Source organism: Macaca nemestrina, chromosome 15 (assembly GCF_043159975.1).
Source record: "Macaca nemestrina isolate mMacNem1 chromosome 15, mMacNem.hap1, whole genome shotgun sequence".
Classification (NCBI taxonomy): domain Eukaryota; kingdom Metazoa; phylum Chordata; class Mammalia; order Primates; family Cercopithecidae; genus Macaca; species Macaca nemestrina.
In genome coordinates, this window is record NC_092139.1 from 58,127,639 (window position 1) to 58,147,413 (window position 19,775).

General features: G+C 50.3%; 1 protein-coding gene across 12 annotated transcripts in view; it reads left to right on the forward strand.

Annotated features, from left to right (window-relative positions):
- LOC105486740 (synapse differentiation inducing 1) overlaps positions 1–19,775 on the forward strand; it is a 248,122-nt gene that overhangs the window by 102,787 nt on the left and 125,560 nt on the right. For 11 of the 12 annotated variants that reach the window (XM_071079748.1, XM_071079747.1, XM_011749784.3 and 8 more), the window contains one exon: positions 9,672–9,809. The exons of the other annotated variant lie outside the window; for it this stretch is intronic. In XM_071079748.1, coding sequence (XP_070935849.1) covers positions 9,672–9,809 — 138 coding nt within the window. The remainder of the gene's footprint in view (positions 1–9,671; positions 9,810–19,775) is intronic. 12 annotated transcript variants of the gene reach the window in all.

Below are 19,775 nucleotides of genomic sequence, written 5' to 3' on the forward strand. Positions count from 1 at the left end.
TTGGGCTAGATACTACTAGGAGGAAAAATCTATTTACTTCTGAATGATGCATTGACTCGCTCATTTTTGAACATTATACATTAATTTATTTATTTTAGCTGAGATCCATTTGTTTTAGAAAAGATTGCCTGGGAAGCCAGAATGCAAAACAGGAACAGTCTGAGCTGTCTGGGCCTGGGCAGGTTCAGGGACTCTGAGGCATCCATGCCACACCCCCCACCACCACTTGCCCCTTCACAGAGGCCCCAGGCCCTAAAGAGCACAGTGAGAAACCACTGCATTGGCGACAGAATGAAAGTCCCTCTCCTTCAGTGACACGTGGCATCTCCACCCACATTGTCTTGTGCTCCGTGACATCCCTCAAAAACCAAATGGAGACCAAACGGCTAGACCAGGCCTACCACTGATGGCAGAGGGCATGTTTTCCCCATTTTCAGGGGCACAGAGGGTATATATATCGTTATGACTACAGCAAAATCAAATATGTTGCAATTCGAAATATATATTTACTAGAAAATCTGGTGTTTTTGTTAGTTGAATTATCTGGTTAATGAAGATCTGATTAACAAAGAATAACTGAATTCTCCGATTTTAGGAATTAGATTAAAGAGTGAAGTACAGTTGATATTTTAACGACACTACCCATGATTTCATTTTTTTTTTACTATGATTCCGAGCTCTAGTTTGGGGCTAATGACTGTTGAGCATTTCTGCTATACCTGCTTTGGGCTGTTTCGATGTGTGATGGAAGACAGTTGATCAGGGGTCATGTGCCCCTGGCATCACATACCTGGAAGGGGCTGGGTCAAGGCGGGGCTCTGAGATCTGCTTTGCCCCTTGTCATGGTTAACTCTTGAGTTGTGAAGTCACAGATGGCATCTGAGCACTGGGGGCAGATGGGAAGGGAGTCACAGACATGAACTCTAGCCATGTGCTGAAGAGTAATGACCACCCCGGTCCCTGGACTCTCCAGCCCTGCCCCCAAGCTAGGTACTGGCTCCCAACCCATAGCAGTGTCTCAGGCCCTGACACCTCTGTGGCCCCCTATCTCCTCCTCCCAATCCCATCTCTCTTTCAGCTATCCAGCACAGACGTCCCTAAGGATTCCCAAATCCTCACTTCTGTTGAGAAAGCCATGGATCCCTTCCCAGCCCCTTCCCCAGTTATCCACCTGACCCATCCAAATGAAACAACCTGCTCAGTAGACATGCTTTGTAAAAGGCAGTTTTAAAGTGGCAGGGTTTTGTCAGTTTGCTCTTGCTTGTTTCACGCCAGTATGTGAAATATCCTCTTTCCACACACACAAAAAACTACTATCTAGTAGGAAAAACTAAAAGTATGACAGACAGCATATACCCAAAATGATTGGTCAGTAATTTAGGGCAATGTGTGTTCAGACATGAAAACATGGCTTCCTAGGGCTCTGCACTCTGAAAGCCCCAGATCTCCATACAGCTGTGTACTTGTGAGCCCTGTGTGCATCGCACATCAGGGGTCCTCAGGAGATGTCTATGGTTTTTCCGTGACCTGACTTCGAGTAAAGGAGAGAACAGGAGGCCTCAAGATGTTGAAGAAGCCTAGTGCAGAGAGGATGGTTTGACACGGGCAGAAGGGTCAGCCTTCTACAGCCATGGAAAACCCCTGAGTGGACCCAAATGGACCTCGGGGGCTTGCCCCGATGGTGCAGGTGTAGGAAGATGGCCCCAGCACTGGCCCTGCAAGGTCTCCATGGCTCACATCTCAGACACCAGCCTCACCCGTGTGGCTCACGAAAAGTCATTCCCTTCTGTGGGAGTGGAAGCTCTTGCCTGAAGGCCTCAAAGGCATCTGGGTCCACTTCCACACACCTGTGATGTGGAACGAGGGTGTCTTGCTCCAAGCTGTCTGCCAAGACCAGAGAACATGAGTGCACCTTCCGTAGATGCAGGGGGCTTGAGTTGTGTCATCCGCCTACAGCTTTCCCAGGTGCTGTCCTTGGCTCTGTCCTCAGTTGCCCTGGAGCCACCATAAATAAGACAGCCTTGACCGTGGCCAAGTCATCATTCTCACCCAACCTTGAAACGCTTCTCGGTGGGCACATGTAAATGATGGTGAAGATGTACACCCTGGAGAGCGTAGGAAGGCATTTCAGAGGGTGAAGAGAGGATCAGAGGTCAGGCAGCCGGGCTGAATGCGGAGTCTTCTCGGGCAATGATAGGCCCAGGAAGGTGGAGCTGCTGGTGACTCCACTGTCCTCTGTACAAATTGTAGGGGCTTCACCATTTTAGTTAGTGTTGTTCATATGGGCTTAGGCCACAGGCGAATCCCTCATTCATTCAGCAAATATGCGTAAGTCCTACTATGTGCCAGGCACTGTTCTGGGCACTTAGAATACAGCTTTGGATAAAATGTGCAGATTTCTGCCCTCCTGGTGCTTAGAAGGGAGTCAGGGACCATGCACGGTGGCTCACGCCTGTAATCCCAACACTTTGGGAGGCCCAGGCAGGTGGATCACTTGAGGTCAGGAGTTCGAGACCAGCCTGGCTAACATGGTGAAACCCCATCTCTACTAAAAATATAAAAATTAGCCAGGCATGATGGCGCACACCTGTAATCCCAGCTACTCCGGAGGCTGAGGCAGGAGAATCACTTGAACCAGGGAGGCAGAGGTTGCAACGAGCCCCAGTCGCACCACTGAACTCCAGCTGGGAGACAGTGCAAGACTCTGTCTCAAAAAAAAAAAAGAGAGAAAAGAAGGGAGTCAGAAAGTAGACAAATCAGTATCACGTGAGTGCAGAGAAGCCCCTAGCAGGCTGGGGATAGAGGGACTGGGAAGGTGGTGGCAGCTTTGCGGCTATGTAGGGACGGCTCTGATGAGAAGTGGCATCTGAGCAAAAGCCCCAAATGAAGTGGGCAAGCTAGGCACATGTGCATCCTGGCTTAGCGGAGGGCAAGTGCACAGGCTCTGATGCAGGCAGGGCACACACGCACGTGGGAAGAGCAGCAGGGAGCTCCCTGCAGGTGGAAGACGCCAAGCCCAGAGTAAAAAGGGTCAGATCCCATGAGACAGCTGTCGGTGCAAGGTCAGAGATCACCAGATCCTCACGTTTGTGCCTTTCCACAATGCCAGGCATTTTATTGATGCTGCATTCTCCATCATAAAGGCCACGGGCTCCCTGGAGTTCCCAGGAGGCATTCTCCTTAGTGCTTCCCCTTGCCTCGAGGGTGAGAGTGGCAGGCACGCAGGCTTGAGCCGAGCCACCCGTCAGTCAGTATTGCAAACCATGCATCACAGTATATTTAATCAACCAATTAATGTTATAGATTAAACATTCCACAACAAACTAAGTAACATTTAACATCAAGAGGAAAGGGATAGGAAAAGGAGTTCGTGTGCCAGTCCAGGGAGAGTGACGAGAATGAAAAGAATATGCTGGCCTGGCCCGGGGGCTCTGTCAGTGGTCAGTGTCTTTCAAGGAAGAGTCTTTGCTGTGGGCGGAGCCTTCAACAGCAGATACTGAGCTCCTTATCATAAGTGATGGCAAGTTGGTGTCTGTTAAAATGACTGTTGTTGAGCTGCTGAAGTCTTGCTCTTTTTATGGCTGCAGAGTCCTCTGGTAAGGACTAATAGTGCAGAATGTGCTTGGTTAAATCCTGGTCTGGTTGGGTGCAGCCTTTATTGATCAGGCAAAAAAACCTCTGGTCTCTGTTGAACAGGTGCCCTATGAAATATAAGATGGAGTCTTTTTCTAAGATGGAGTCACTAATGTCAAAGGTGCTCTATACAACGGCACAGTCCAATAGGACCTTCTGAGGTGGTGGAAATGTTCTGCATCTGTGCAGTCCCATTTGACAGGCGTGGGACTCACGTGGCTTCTGAGCATGTGGTGTCACCGAGGGACCAGTGTTGGTTGTGTGTACTTGGGAGCACTTTAAGCGGACACAGCTCCACGTGGCCAATGGCTGCTGGGCTCCTCAGGGCAGGTATGGCCACTGGGACCGCCACCCTTGGATAGTGCCTGAGATGCTCACCAAAGTCGGTGAGCACAGAGAAGTGGGCCATGGGTGGGGTTCAGCTTCCCACTCCTGAAACAGGCACCTCGCACTCTTGCTCACAAAGCTGCCAGGAATGCTGAACATTGTGATATGCAAACATTTGGTGTCATGCCCTGCGCTATGATTATTTTGTTAAAATATCCCTAGGAAGAAAACCCTGAGGGGACTGAGAGTCCTCTCTCTCCATGGAGGTAAGGAAAACAGGGCTAGAATAGGCAGGCAACGCGGTAGAATGGGTGGCCCTGGAGGGCACCCACCTTTCTCTGCCTTGGCTTTAGCTCAAAAATGTGGGACCTCTGCATGAATTGCAGACTCCTTTGGAATGTTTTCAGTCCGCAGATGTACCGATTAAATGACCCACGAAGAGGATTCTTTAAAACAGCTGCAGTGCATGATGAGTCTTTCTTGGTGCTGGGGATTGTGTGTATTTCTCTGCTTGGCTTGTTGGTATCTATGTGGCCTCTCCTAGGCCAGCCTCATCTCCTCTCCTTTCTCTTGGGTGGCATGATGTCCACGACCACTTATACCCCAGGACACTCCTGGCAGAAGAGGGAACAAAGAAAAGAGCTGGGGTGTTTTTGTCTACCCTATAATTTGTCTGAGTTTGGTTGTTTGGTTGTTTGTTTGTTTTTTGAGATGGAGCCTCACTCTGTCGCCCAGACTGGAGTGCAGTGATGCAGTCTTGGCTCACTGCAACCTCCACTTCCTCGGTTCAAGCAATCTTCTGCCTTAGCCTCCTGAGTAACTGAGACTACAGGCATGCACCACGAAGCTCCGCTATTTTTTTTTTTTTTTTTAGTAGAGACGGGGTTTCACCATGTTGGCCAGGCGGGTCTCGAACTCCTGACCTCAAGTGATCCTTCCACCTCAGCCTCCCAAAGTGCTGAGATAACAGGTGTGAACCACCATGCCCAGCCCTGAGTTTTTAAAATCTATTTCAATCAAAGTTGACAAATTATTTTGGTGTCATCTAGCCTCAGCTTGGTAATTTACAGAGTGTGAATCCTTTATGCTTCTAAATTAAAATCTGTGAAGATTTTGGGGGAGTGCCCTGAAAGCTAAATCTTTGCTTCTTGGGGTAATGCTAAAGCTATTTCTAAAGATGGAAGGCAATGCTTCCATGTGCCTACATGGTCCGGGGCAACAGTTCCCCAAGCATTGACTAAGATCGGGAAAAACCTCACTGTTGCCACAGGCCTCTTTCCATCACCACCATGAGACAGACTTAGCAAGAAGCAGAATCATCAGAGTCCCTGGCAGGGAGAGGGGAGGAAGACAACTCATCTTCTCATGAGAAGCAGTGGAGGCAAAGTGGGGTTTGTGTGCAGCCAAAGCAGCCATGTGCAAACCCAGCACGCAGCTCAGAGCCCTAGGTGAGCAGTTGGCATCAGAGATTCCAGACTCCAGCAGCCACTCACAGGATGATTTGTGAGTGGACGTGTTTTAACCTCTTGGAGCCTCAGCTTTGTCCTTTGTAAAACAGAAATGACAATGACAATAAAGATAGTAATAACACCATTTGTAAACTAAAAATAAAGAAACTAAAAAATAAATAAACACAGGCAGACTTTTTGGTTTTGTGCAAGGATACGTCGGGACCCATGGCTGCTGCGCTCCCTGAGGTCAAGGGCTGAGCTGCGCACTGGAGAAATGGCCGTTCCCCAGCCTGGCTCTGCTGCTCTCGGGTCTTGGACGTGGGTTAGTTTGTCACAGGTTGAACCTTCTGAGCATCTCCTGCAGAGACAGCCCCTTCTGAAGCTCAGCAGTTCCAAAATCAGCTCCCTGACACCCCCAAAGCCACATGTTTTCAGTGAGGGATGGAGAGTGGAGTCGACAGGGCCATGTGTGATGAGGTGCAACTGGGCAGATACCCAGATTCCATGGGGCATGCCTTCCACACTGCACAGCCTTCATGCTGCATGCCATTCATACTGCACACCCTCCCCACTGCACAGCTTCCACGCTGCATATCATTCATACTGCACGTGCTTCCCCCCGGACATCCTCCACACTGCACAGCCTCTATGCTGCATGTCCTCCCCCTGCACATCCTCTCCACTGCATTCTCTCCATGTTGCACGTGCTCCATGTTGCACATCCTCCCCCTGCACATCCTCTCCACTGCATTCTGTCCATGTTGCACGTGCTCCATGTTGCACATCCTCCCACCTGGACATCCTCCCCACTGCACGTCCTCCCCCCTGCACATCCTCCCCACTGCGGGTCCTTACCCCTGTGCATCCTCCCTTCTGCAGGTCCTCACCCCTGCAAGTCCTCCCAACTGCATAGCCTCCTCCCTTCACGTCCTCCCCACCGCATGTCCTTCCACCTGTACGTCCTCCCCACTACACGTCCTCCCACCTGCATGTCCTCCCTGCTGTACATCCTCCCTGCCGCACATCCCGCTGCACAGTCTCCATATTGCATGTACATCCTCCCCGCTTCATGGCCTCCCTCCTTCACATCCTCTACACTATATGTCCTCCCCCTTCACATCCTCCCTGCTGCACTCCCTTCCCACTGCACTTCCTTCGCATTACAAGTCCTCCCTGCTGCACGTCCACCCCCTGCACATCCTCCCCACTGCACGTCCTCCCCACTACACCTCCTCCCCCTTTCACATACTTCCCACTGCACGGCCTCCCCCCTTCACATCCTCCCCATTGCACGTCCTCCCCCATGCATGCTCTCCGCCCTGCACAGCCTCCCCGCTGCATGGCCTCCCCTTGCATGACCTCTCCCCGCATGACCTCCCCCCGCATGTCCTCCCCTCACATGTCCTCCCCTCTGCATGTCCTCCCTGCTGCACATCCTCCTCCCTGCACGTCCTCCCCACTCCACGTCCTCCACCTGCATGTCATCCCCCCACACGTCCTCCCCACTTCATGTCCTCCCCACTGCATGTTCTCCCCGCTACACATCCTTCCGCCTGCACATCCTCACCCCTTTACGTCCTCACCCCTTTACGTCCTCACCCCTGCACGTCCTCACCCCTGCACATCCTCCCCTCTGCACATCCTCCACGCGGCACACCCTCCCCACTGCTTATCCTTCCCACCCACCACTCGTCCTTCTTACAGATTCCAGACTCCAGCACCCGAGGCTGGGAAGTGAGCATCTCTGCCTGGACAGCCTGGGGCCTCACAACTCCCCCATGAATTATGCATCCCTGTGGGCTGTTCCGCTTTTCTTCCCCCTTAGCCATAATGATGGCAATTTTCATATCCCCTTACTGTTCAGAGACCATATGGGGGCCAATGTGCAGAATAAAGAGAAGAGAAATCTCACAAGCATGGCTCTGTGGACAGAGGCTTTGCAGCCCCAGACACATGAAGCAGCCACCACAGTAGATGCAGTGAGGGGCGAGGCCAGGAGCTGGCCCTGTAGCCTGAGCAAGTCGCTTGCCCTGTTGGTGGAGTGGCACTTCAGATCCCTGCCCTGCAGACTTGTTGGGGGGCAAGTAAACAGTAAGCCCAAGCTCCACGAGAGGCCACCTGGAAAGTCCTTATTGTTGGACTGAGCCTATGAAAATGCGGTGTACCAGGGAGCTTCAGGTCTCACTGCAGCACCATGGCTGGCTGCACAGTGACTAGAGGCTCTGACTGGCAGTTTTACCTGTGTTTAATTAACAGAAATAGGAAAGGGGGCCGTGGTCACTTGTGGGCCTTCCTAGAGTCTATTAGTACGGAGAAATGTCTGGGGCGCACAGACACCAGTGGTGAGCAGCGGGCTGGCATCCACACAAGTGCTGCACTCACAGGGTGGGCCCACCTGCACTTTTGTCTGGCTTCACAGGGTCTGTCCGGGAGCCCCCTAAAGAAATGGCCCTGTCACTGCCTTACACTGCCACTGCGTTCTCAAAGTGCTCCAGCTTGCGGCAGGGGGCCTCTGCTCAACAACCTTGGGCAGCTGGCAGAGAGCTAGGAAGCCAGGGCCTCCTCCAAGAGGAAATGAGCCACTACTCTTCTAGGAAACAATATCTGGAGTAAGATGGGCTTCAACTTCGTATAGGACAAATACAGGGTGGCCCTGGGGTTTGGAAGAGTTGGCGTGAACACTTCGTATTTTGATGAGGAAAGAGCCCAGCCAGTGGAATGACAGCCAGGAGGCACCCTCTGCACAAACACCAAGGCAGGGCCCAGCCAGTCAGCCTCCTGGAGGACCCGTGTGCCCTTTGTGGGGAGGGTGGGGCAATGGTTCTCTTTGCTAGGTCAGCATTGGAATCATCTGAGCTGCTTTTTAAAAATTACTGTGGAATTGGCCGGACGCAGTGGCTCACGCCTGTAATTCCAGCACTTTGGGAGGCTGAGGCGGGCGGCTCACAAGATCAGGAGATCGAGACCATCCTGGCTAACTCGGTGAAACCCCGTCTCTACTAAAAACACAAAAAATTAGCCGGGCGTGGTGGCAGGCGCCTGTAGTCCCAGCTACTTGGGAGGCTGAGGCAAGAGAATGGCGTGAACCCGGGAGGCGGAGCTTGCAGTGAGCCGAGATCGCACCACTGCACTCCAGCCTGGGCGACAGAGCGAGACTCCGTCTCAAACAAACAACAACAAAAAAATTACTGTGGAATCACAAACCACATGCCCCATGTTCTCACTTGTAAGTGGGAGCTGAATGACGAGGACCCATGGATGCAAAGAGAATAATAGACACTGGGGCCTACCAGAGGTTGGAGGGTAGAAGGAGGGAAAGGAGCAGAAAGAATAACTACTGCAGACTAGGCTTACACCTGGGTGATGAAATAATCTGTGCACCAAACCCCCATGACATGAGTTTACCTATAAAACAAACCTGCACGCATACCCCTGAACCTAAAAAAAAATGTTTTAAAAAATATAAAATTAAAAAGTAAATTCCTGTACCCAGCTTCACCCTGATTCCCTGCTCCCAGCACATACCTTCTCCATCAGAACCCCTAGGAGGGTCTCACTCAGCCCCTGCCATCAGGCCACAGAGCAGAAGGGCACAGCTGAGGCTCACTGGGCTGTTCTCTGCTCCTCAGGAAGCTGCCCTCATGCTCCAGGTGGAAATCAGGTCCCACCTATGTCTTGACTCAGTTCAGAGTCAAGGGAAACTTAAAAGAGAGATTCAGGGGACAGTGTCCTCTGTCGATCCACATCAGCCTTGCCTCGTCCTTGTCCACTAGTGAGAAGTCTCGGAATACAAAGAAAAACACGCCTGGGCTATCCCTTCTGAGAGTCTCCAGTCCATCCTCAGAACACACTGACAGTGCATGGTGGCAACGGGGCCAGTTCTGCAGGTGGCTTCCAGGCAGGCAGTCCCTGCGAAGTCCCCAGTCCCATCCTTTGTCCCCACCATCCAGGCACTCACATCCCAGTGATCTTAGAAATACTGCTTTCTGTAGGATTTCTTCTGCAACTGAATGACCCAAGAGCCCCATACTTGGCATTATTATCTTCCTCTTCTTGGCAAGCATTTCCTTGGCCGGGCCGCCCTTCCTGGGAGGCTGTGTACTTACAGCAGTAACGATGGCTCAAACGACATCAGCAACTGCAGCTGCCTCCTGGGGAGGGCCTGCGCCTGCCAGGCATCATCCCACATCCCTGGACACCCCAGGATGACTCCTGTATTAATCTTTTCTCCTGTCCTGTCCTGCTGGTTCTCTCTTGCAGAGCGACTACTCGAGCGACACAGAGAGTGAGGACAATTTCCTCATGATGCCCCCGCGGGACCATCTGGGCCTCAGTGTCTTCTCCATGCTCTGCTGCTTCTGGCCTCTGGGCATCGCAGCCTTCTACTTGTCCCATGAGGTAAGGCCTCCTTGGTCTGTCGCACCTGGTGTGCAGGTGTTGACAGGGCAGGGGTGAGGGCGACAATCCCAGCTGAGGAAGAGAAGAAGGGAGGAAGCCCAGACAGCTCCTGCTACAGCTGGGTCAGCCCTTGCCCAGTTGGAGGATAGGCTGGGAGAAGTCAGAGTCAGGGGACCCTGGGGGCCGGATGGAGGCATTCGGGCTGCCTCACCCCAGATGCATCTGTGCCCTCGCAGAGGCGGGACTGCCTTCTGAAGAGGCTTCATGACCGAAGCGAGTGTCTGCTGGGTAGAAGGCACATGGCCTTTGGGAGGCTGTCCTTCATTTAGGTGCTAGGGTTGTGTGCATGGGGTGACCCTAGTGCCAGGAAACACCAGGCCCAGGTGGGCTACATTTATCTTAATGAGAGAGGAGAAAAGAAGGGTTTTGATTTCCTTGCTAAAGAATCCTTCCTATAAAATAGATTCCAGTTCCACAGCAGCCCCCGTGTACCTGCCCCAGGTGAACGCCCTGCTTGTGGAAATGGCACATCTCAGCATGACATCTGCCGTTCCTCCCCAACATAAGGCTTCTAAAGGTTTCGATTCCCAGCCTTTTTCACTACAGAGCATCCTGTTGGTTGCCCCTTATGCAACCTACATTTTGAAAATATTGGAAATATTTTTCTGTAGCAAGTGCAGAGTATTCATTCAGAAATCAGCTATATTCACATTTTTATTAATCAGAGAAAGACATTTCTACTTGCCAATTACAGAGTGAGCTGACGGCGTTACCATGGCCCGCTGCTATCTGCCCAACCAAAAGAGGGAGAAAGGGCGCTCCTCTGCTGGCCCGGGGTGGGGGTGGTGCCGGGCGCCCGTGGGGTGTTTTCAGGGAGGGCTGAAGATGCCTCGAAGGTGCAGAGGGTCCCTCTCCAGCTTCTAGGGTTCGGGACCAGGGCTGCACACAACTGAGCCTGGCAGGTGCTTCTTCTGAAACAGGTTGCCTGGCTGAGCCCAGCAGTTGCTTCTTGATGGCTTCTGTATTGGTTGGGTTTGTTGGACGAGTGAGAGGAGAATCCACCCTGGCCTTATGGGGTTTCTGTTTTCCCCTGCACATCTTGAGTGGTGACTGGCCCCTCTTTCTGACATCCAAGGAGGAGCAGGGGAGCGTGGTGGGTGGCCTGTGGTCCTCCTGAGGGCAAGTGCTTCCTGACAGGGCACGAGAAGTTGGGCAGCCTTCGCAGGCAGGGGTGTAACCGGAGGGTCACAGTGGGGAAATCTTTATCTGCTGGGGCTAGGCTGAGCAGTTGTTCCAGACCCAGCTTTGATCTTGAGGATCTGTCCGAGCTTCTCTTGTGACTTCGTCCCACGAATGCCACAGAACCCCTTCTCCATCAGCACAAGCATAGGGTGGGGAGCCTGACTCCTGGGTCTGGCAGGGCCTGGTGGCTGTGGAGTGGAGGCAGACGTGAGTGAACCCTGCTGCAGGATGAGGTGCCAGACTGGGACACACAGGAGCTGGAGAAATGGGTGTGGGCACATGCCCATGGTGGGCAGAGCCTGCCATGCCACATAAACTGCACCTTGATGCTGCCAATAGACAAGAGCAGTCTTGCAAGGGAAGGACAGATTGGGCCCAGGAGCTGGACAGGTGACATCAAACGCGTCCCCGAAGTCTCCTTTGTACACCCCAGCCCTGCGTCATCTCCATATGGGGAAGAATAGGGACACACCCACCTTCGTGGGGCCCAGCCACTGAGACACCCATGTAAAAGTGCCACAGAGTGCTGGGCGGATGGAGCCCTGGAGAGATGGCAAGGGGCCGCAGGGAGAGGCCAAAGGAGACACCAGTCCTTTGTGGTGTCCGTGGTCTCTGCCACTCCGTGTGCTCGGATTGAAGCCCCAGTCTCTGGTGCAGGGCAAGGTATGGACAACGTCTCTATTCCAAAGATCATCATTATAATAAAGAGCAAGGCTACAACTGCAGAGACTGTGTCTAGAGTCTTTCTCAGAAAGTAATTTTATTCTGAACACAGTAAGAGCCTCTCAGGCTTGGGTCTGAGAACTCATAGTGTTCGATACATTAGACAGTGAAGAGGATTTCTATTACTTGGTTAGCTGCAAATGGGAAATGCAGTTTCTATAGCGGCTTCTGATCACTTTTTTGGAGATGAAGTGGAAACATTTTGGGGGGTGGGTGTAGGTGTTGCCTTCACTATGGGCGTAGAGAGGAGCTTTCAGGGCCACTGGCTGCAGCCTCCCTTTTCATTGCTCTTTGAGAATGGATTTCCCTGTGGTAGAACCGCAACAGAGAAGAGGGGCTGACACTTTTATAAAGATACCTGTGGAGGTGAGTCCCCTTTGCAGGGCCTGCTTCCGCATCCCTTTCCAATCAGAACTCCCTTCCCAGGCAGCTCCCCTTAGTCTGCAGTGGTGGTTCCGGGTGCTGCTGCAGATCCTGGAAACAAGCAGCCCTGCTCAGGATGCCTCAGCCGGCTACCAGGCTGCTGAGCATTCCGTTTGCAGCACACACTGCAGATGTGTGGTCTCCAGCAGGCCATCGTGGGGAAGCCGGCAGCTGCCAAGGAGAGAGAGTGTGGCACAGAATAGAACAGATGCAATCTGAGAATCCTTGCACTAAATTAAATCAGTGCTTTCCTAAGCGAGGCCACCTGGGAGTGCAAAGCCCAGGACTGGAGAGGGGGAAGCCCGTAACCCTCTCTGCTGCAGTGGCCAGCACCTCCTGCCGCCTTGTTGGGTCAAGGGGATGATGCACCTGGGCGAAGAGCATGTTGGTGGAGCCGAGGCTCTCCAGGCCCACAGTGCCATTCACGAGGAAATCTTTGACATCTAAGTGTGACTTTGGGTTTTCTTTCCCTTTTATCTCAGATCATATCACAGTGTACTCTGACAGTCAGGCCGTGTCTGCTCGTTGTCAAAATAACTGTTCAGTGAAGTCGAAGGAACATGCCAAGCCATTACAGAAAAACAAAACAACATCTTATGGTAGTTTGATTAAATTGGGCAGTGGAGAAAATGAGGGCAGCCATCTCTAGAATTATGCGCCTCTGATATGTTGTTCTGTCCTGTTGTAGTCTGGTCCCATTTAGCAGGCAACTCTTCCATGCCTCTGTTTCCTGATGCATGCAATGATGTTAACATGATTTCCAGGCTGTGCGGTTAGCTGAGGGTTAGAGATGTAAGGCCAGTGAAAGTCCCCAGGAGGCACCTGCAGAGCAACTGCTGCTGGTCGTGCCCTGCTGGAAACCTGAGTTCCCCAGGTGTTGGGGGTCCAGAGGCCAAGGGATGCCTGGAAAGACACAGACACAGCTTTCCCAGGAGATTTTGTTAATTCTAAAAATGTGTTCATGAACTAGCATAACAGTAGTAATCAAAGTGTTAGTGAGGTGGGTAACATTGGCTGACCACCTAACTGTGCGCCAGCTTCAGCGTTGGGCCATGCACCCTTGCTTCCGGGGTGTGGTCCTGGACCCGCTACGCACTTGCTAGAAATGCACACTGTCTGTACCACCACAGGCCTGCTCAGTCAGAGTCTCTGGGGCAAAGCCCAGGAATCTGCATTTTGAGGAGGCCTCCAGCTCCTCGTGGATGTGGCTGCCGTCACCTGGGAGGGGCCGTGGTGACCTGCGCTGCAGTCATGGCTGGGAATCCAATAAGCAGTGGAAAGCTGGAGGATGTCTTTTGGAAGAAATGACCCCGGGTTTTGGTTGTGGTGTGAAAGGAAGAGGGAAGGGAGGGATGCCCTGGGTTCTGATGTTGTTCGGGTGTGAGTAGTGCTGTCCTACATGCATGATCTCATAGGAGCTCCATGGCATGGGTGCTGAAATCAGGGTTCAGTGAGGTTGAGTGATGAGCCTAAAGCCAACATTGGTGAGCAGTAAGCCAGAGCTAGCAGGATGTGTGGGCTTGGAGGCACCTGCCTTCTCTGGGGGAGGCATCTGGCTTGTCCCTGAGCTGTGGGGTGGGGATGGGTGGGCAGATGAGGGCAGCATATTGTCTACAACTTCGTTTTGCTCAACAATGTTCCATCTGGTCCCCATTGCAAGCACGCTTTGTAAACCGGTTCATACAGAGGACGGTGTGGGTGTGTGCGATTATGGTGGTGTGGCTTCATCTAGGAACTGACATTTGTGAATGATACTGAGGATAGACATGAATCCCATAATTGGCTGAGTGGCTGCTGTCAGCTAGTTAATGCACACACTTTATCTTATTTAATCTTTGCAGTGAGTCCGGAAGGTGGAAAATTATTACCTCCAGTTTACAGATGAACAAAACTGAAGTTTCAAGGGATTTAATAAGTAACAGATATCACAGAGGTAGCAAGTATGGGCACATGAGGGAAATATTAATATTTCTAACCCTTAAAGCCATATTTTTTGCAATATAGCTTTGACTTTTATCTGTTTGCAAACAAAAATAGAACCACAGTCCTTGCTTCTAAATTCACCATCCCCCCACCCTGTTTGGAAAGGCTGGCAGGGGAGGAAAGCCGTCTGAGCATGGTATGGCATTGGTCCTCATGGCACTTCACTCCATCCCATGTGATGGGGGCAGCCGGGGACTGAAGCCAGAGCCCTGCCCCAAAGGGGGCACTGGGCCTGGACCTGCGCCGGGCAGGCCCCAGGGTTCGTGTGTTGACTCTGCTGGCAGACGTCTTTGCATCCAAGCATTTATTATGTCTTGATCTAATTTCATTTCATAAAATGTTTCTTTCCTTTACTAACTGCAACATTATAACAATAATTAAATGAGAAAAGGGTATTAGGAAGCAGATTATGAATTTTATGAATAGTACCAGCAAAGGGAATTGGGCAAATTAGGGGGAAAAAAGAGAATCTTTTTATGGTACTGAAAATCTAGAACAAGAGTGCAACCTAGCTAATAGCAAAGCCCCTTGGAATCCATTCATTTACCCACTGATTAGTGAACACCTCCCACGTGTTCAGTAAGTGCCGCGCATGCAGCAGTGAACAGAGCAAACCAAATCCCTCTTCTCAGAGCTGACGTGCTCGTCGCCTGCCTCTCTTCCTTGCAACGTCAGCTTTACTTTTCTCCGTTTTACTCACTGGCTATTAGCTGCAGATGGACATGAGGAGTGTGGAGCTGGGAGAAACATTTTAAACAGGGTGGCCCTGGTGGGGCTCGCGGAAAGGATGGTGTCTTATGATGCAGCCTTGGGCTGAGCCAGGGGGAGCCCTTGGGGAGGAGCTTCCAGACAGGGAGGCCAGCAGTGCTGAGACCCTGTGGGGCACACGTGGGGCAGGTGGGGCAGGCGTGGCCGAGCGGGGGGCCGCGGGTGTCGAGCTAGGAAAGGGGGTAGGGGGTAACTAACAAGGCGGGACCAACATGGGCAGACCCCGAGACTCTTTAGGCTGTGACTGGGCGAGGCTTCCACTTTGGGATAAGAAGCCTCCGGGGCTTGAGTGGAGGAGAAGCCCCTATGGTCACATGCTCCCGGGAGCCTTCCGGAGACCTGCGCTGCAGGGGTGGCTGGGAATTTCATAAGCAGTGGGGAGCTGCGGGGTATCTTCTGGATGAATGATCCCTGGGCTTAGGTTGCAGTGTGAGAGGAAGAGGGAAGGGAGGGATGCCCTGGACCAGAGGTTTCCTACAGATGGGTAGGCAGCACCTGCAGCGGGGCCTCTCAACTCCCAGAGCTGCCGGCCTCTGCGTGGAGGCGCTGAACCACGGGGGCTCCAGGGAGACGTCTGGGCCGAGGGTAGGAGTGTGAGTCCTGAGCTGGGGTTCAAGCGCCGGCACAGTGATGAGGGGCCCGTGGGAGCATTGACCACTGATGAGCAGCTTCAGGCATGCAAAGAGGGACAGCCCCGAGGAGCAGACTCCACAGCGAGAGGAAGGGAACCATCGAGCGAGGCAGAGCTGCACTGCTGGGACTTGGATCAGCAGGCACATCAGAGGGGCGCGGAGGGACTTGTGGGTGCTGCGGTAATTCCCTTTCCTGACCTGGGTGCTGCGGTAATTCCGTTTCCTGACCTGGGTGCTGGCCGTATGCTTGTGGAAACTTTGAGCTTTATTTACACTTTGTGTGTGTGTGTGTGTGTACACGTTTCCGTTTTCCCTAAGAATACTATACTTCAATTAAAACATTTAGAGAATTCACGTATTTGGGAGGCCTAGGGAGAGGAACTGCTTGAGACCAATGGGTTCAAAGCCAGCCTGTGCAACAGAACCCATGTATACAAAAATTTAAAAATTAACTGAGCGTCGTGGCTCGTGCCTGTGGTCACAGCTACTCATGAGGCTGAGGTGGGAAGATCACTTGAGCCCAGGAGTTCAAGGCTGCTGTGATCTATGATCCCACCACTGCACTCAAGCCTGAGTGGCAGAATGGGACCTTGTTTGTAAATAGACACATGGATATGCAAAGAGAGAAATTGGACATAGTATAGCTAGTTATCTTTTTTTGAAGAGTTTTTCAGTAAACAGAGAGTGAGAAATGGGGTGCTATTCAATGAGGTCAAGTCAAGAGTGTTCTTTTTTTGTTTTTGTTTTTGTTTTTGCTTTTAAGTGGGAGAAATGATAGCATATTTGTTCATGATTAAAATGACCCAAAAGAGAGAAAAATAGATGTTGTGAAATACGGTGAGAAGGAGAATGAGGGGACAGTTAGGGGAGCAACAAAAAAACCCCTTGTACACCAAGCACCTTGCACATACATGACATCACACACCTCTTGGGGCAGATGCACATGAGGCATTAGGCTATGAGAGTCATATACCTGTTCCCAGGACATGCTTCCAAGGGTAGAGCCAGGATTCGGTGCCCCCACCATCATTGCCCGCTTCTGGGTCAGTGATCAGTGATTACTGTACTTAGTGACAGATTCCACCAAATACTGCCCAAGTGTTAGAGGAAATCACAGTCTTGCTTTTAACATTGCAAATACCCACATAGGGAAGAGTTATAGAAGTCTGATATCCTTGCCTCTTGTCTTCAGTAAAATAGCAGCCCTGCTTGTAGGTCCCGGGGATATGTCTGTCCTTCTCCCTCTGACTCCATTAAAACCGGATTATATTAAATTATGGGAGAGAACCAAGCAATCTTGGGTAATGATATGTACTAAATGTACTTATTTTTTCTCTTGAATTTGGTGCTTTCCAGCAGAGTAGAAATATAAGTCAAGTACAGGCTGTTCTTTCTCCTCTGAATAAGATGCTCTGCAAATTCTTCAAAGGTGGAGGGAACAATTGCGGGATTTGGGTATGAAAACATATCACTCAAGTAAGCTTTGTAGGACATTAAGGGACACGACACCATCATCGTTCCAACAGGAATTAAGTGTTTCCCTTCTCAATCTTACTCTGGATATTAATTCTAATTATTTATGGCTGGTGTGTAGGATGCAATGTTTTCTGTCAATTTCCCAGAAAGAGCCTAAATCTTCCTGTAACCACTGTCAAGACATTGCTTAGAGAGTATGGGGACATGTGTTCCTCCCAGAGATCCAAACAATGCCAGTAGTTGCAATTTGCTTTCTTAGTTGTGTTCTTGAGCTGCCGGGCTATTGATGAACTAATCAACGGGGCCATCATAATCAGACTTGGATGATTTGTCCCCACTTTCTAGGTTTTTTAAATCAATTATTTAATTTTTGAGACAGGGTATCACTCTGCTGCCCAGGCTGGAGTGCAGTGGTAGGATCATGGCTCACTGCATCCTCAGCCTCCTGAACTCAAGCTATCCTCACATCTCAGCCTCCCAAGTAGCTGGGAATACAGGTGCCTGCCACCACACCCGGCTAATTTTAGTGTTTTGTGGAGATGGGGATCTCTCTTTGTTTTCCAGGCTGGTCTCAAACTCCTGGGCTCAAATGATTCTCCTGCTTCAGCCTCCCAAAGTGCTGAGATTACAGGTGTGAGCCACTGCTCTCTGGCCCCCAGTTTTTTAATGTGGAAAGAACAAGCTGATTTGCCCAGGGAAAAAGTTGAGGTCAGTAAGATCATCTGAAAGTAGGGAGAAGGCCGGGCGCGGTGGCTCAAGCCTGTAATCCCAGCACTTTGGGAGGCCGAGACGGGCGGATCACGAGGTCAGGAGATCGAGACCATCCTGGCTAACACGGTGAAACCCCGTCTCTACTAAAAATACAAAAAACTAGCCGGGCGAGGTGGCGGGCGCCTGTAGTCCCAGCTACTCGGGAGACTGAGGCAGGAGAATGGCATAAACCTGGGAGGCGGAGCTTGCAGTGAGCTGAGATCCGGCCACTGTACTCCAACCTGGGCGGCAGAGCGAGACTCCGTCTCAAAAAAAAAAAAAAAAAAAAAAAAAAAAGTAGGGAGAAATCAGGAAATCCTGAGGACTTCAGCTCATTGTCCACACCTCTGGCCCCCTGCTGCTGCTGGAAAAACTCAGTTTGTCTTTCTTTAAAGTTAAAGGGTACATGTGGAGGTTTGTTACATAGGTCAATTGCATGTCATGGGAGTTTGATGTACAGATTATTTCATCACCCAGGTAATAAGCATCACCCAGGTAAATACCTGATAGGTAATTTTTGGATCCTCTCCCTCCTCCTACCCTCCTTCCTCAAGTCGGCCCCATTGTCTGTTGTTCCTTTTCTTTGTGTTCATGTGTTCTCAATGTTTAGGTTCCACTTGTAAGTCAGAACATGCAGTATCTGGTTTTCTGTTCCTGTGTCAGTTCATTTAGGATTATGGCCTCCAGCTCCATCCATGTTGCTGCAAAGGACATGATCTCCTTTTGTTTGTAGCTATGTAGTATTTCATGGTATGTATGTACCACATTTTCTTTATCCAGTCTACCACTCACAGGCATTTAGTTGGTTCCATGTCTTTGCTATTGGGAATAGTGCTGTGATGACCATATGCACACATATGTCTTTATAGTAGAATGATTTATATTCCTTTGGGTATATACCCAGTGATGGGATTGCTGAGTCAAATGGTAATTCTCTTTTAAGTTATTTGAGAAATTGCCACACTGCTTTCCAAAATGGCTGAACTACTTTACACTCCCACCAGCAATGTAAAAGCCTTCCCTTTTCTCCACAACCTTGCTAGCATCTGTTATTTTTTGACGTTTTAATAATAGCCGTTTTGACTGTATGAGAGTTTCTCATTGTGCTTTCGATTCGTATTTCTCTAATGATTAGTGATGTTGAACATTTTTTTCCTATGGTTGTTGGCTGCGTGTATGTTTTCTTTTGAAAAAAATCTGTCGTGTCCTTTTCCCACTTTTTAATGGGGTTCTTCCTTGCTTGTTAATTTGTTTAAGTTCTTTATGGATTCTGGATATTAGACCTTTGTTGGATGAATAGTTTGCAAATATTTTCTCCTATTCTGTAGGTTGTTTGTTTACTCTGTTAAACATTTCTTTTGCTGTGCAGAAGCTCTTTAGTTTGATTGGTACAGTTTATCAATTTTTGGTTTTGTTTCTATTGCTTTTGATGTCTCCACTGTGAAATCTTTGCCAAGGCCTATGTCCAGGATGCTATTTCCTAGGTTATCTTCCAGGGTTTTTATAATTGTAGATTTCACATTTCAGTCTTTACTCCATCTTGAATTCATTTGTGTATATAGTGTAAGGAAGGGATACAGCTTCAACTTTCTGCATATGGCTAGCCAGTTATCCTATCACCATTTATTGAATAGCGAGTTCTTCTTCCATTGCTTGTTGTTGTCGACTTTGTCAAAGATCAGGTGTATGGCTTTATTTCTGGGTTCTCTATTCTGTTTCATTGGTCTATATGTCTGTTTTTGTGCTAGTACCATGCTGTTTTGGTTATTGCAGCCTTCTAATATGGTTTGAAGTCAGGTAACATGATGCCTCCAGCTTTATTCTTTCCACTTAGGATTGCCTTGGCTATTTGAGCTCTTTTTTGGTTCCACATGAGTTATAAAATAACTTTTTTCTGATTCTGTGAAAAATGTCATTGGTAACTTGACAGGAATAGCGCTAGATCTTCAAGTGTTTTAGGGAGTATAGC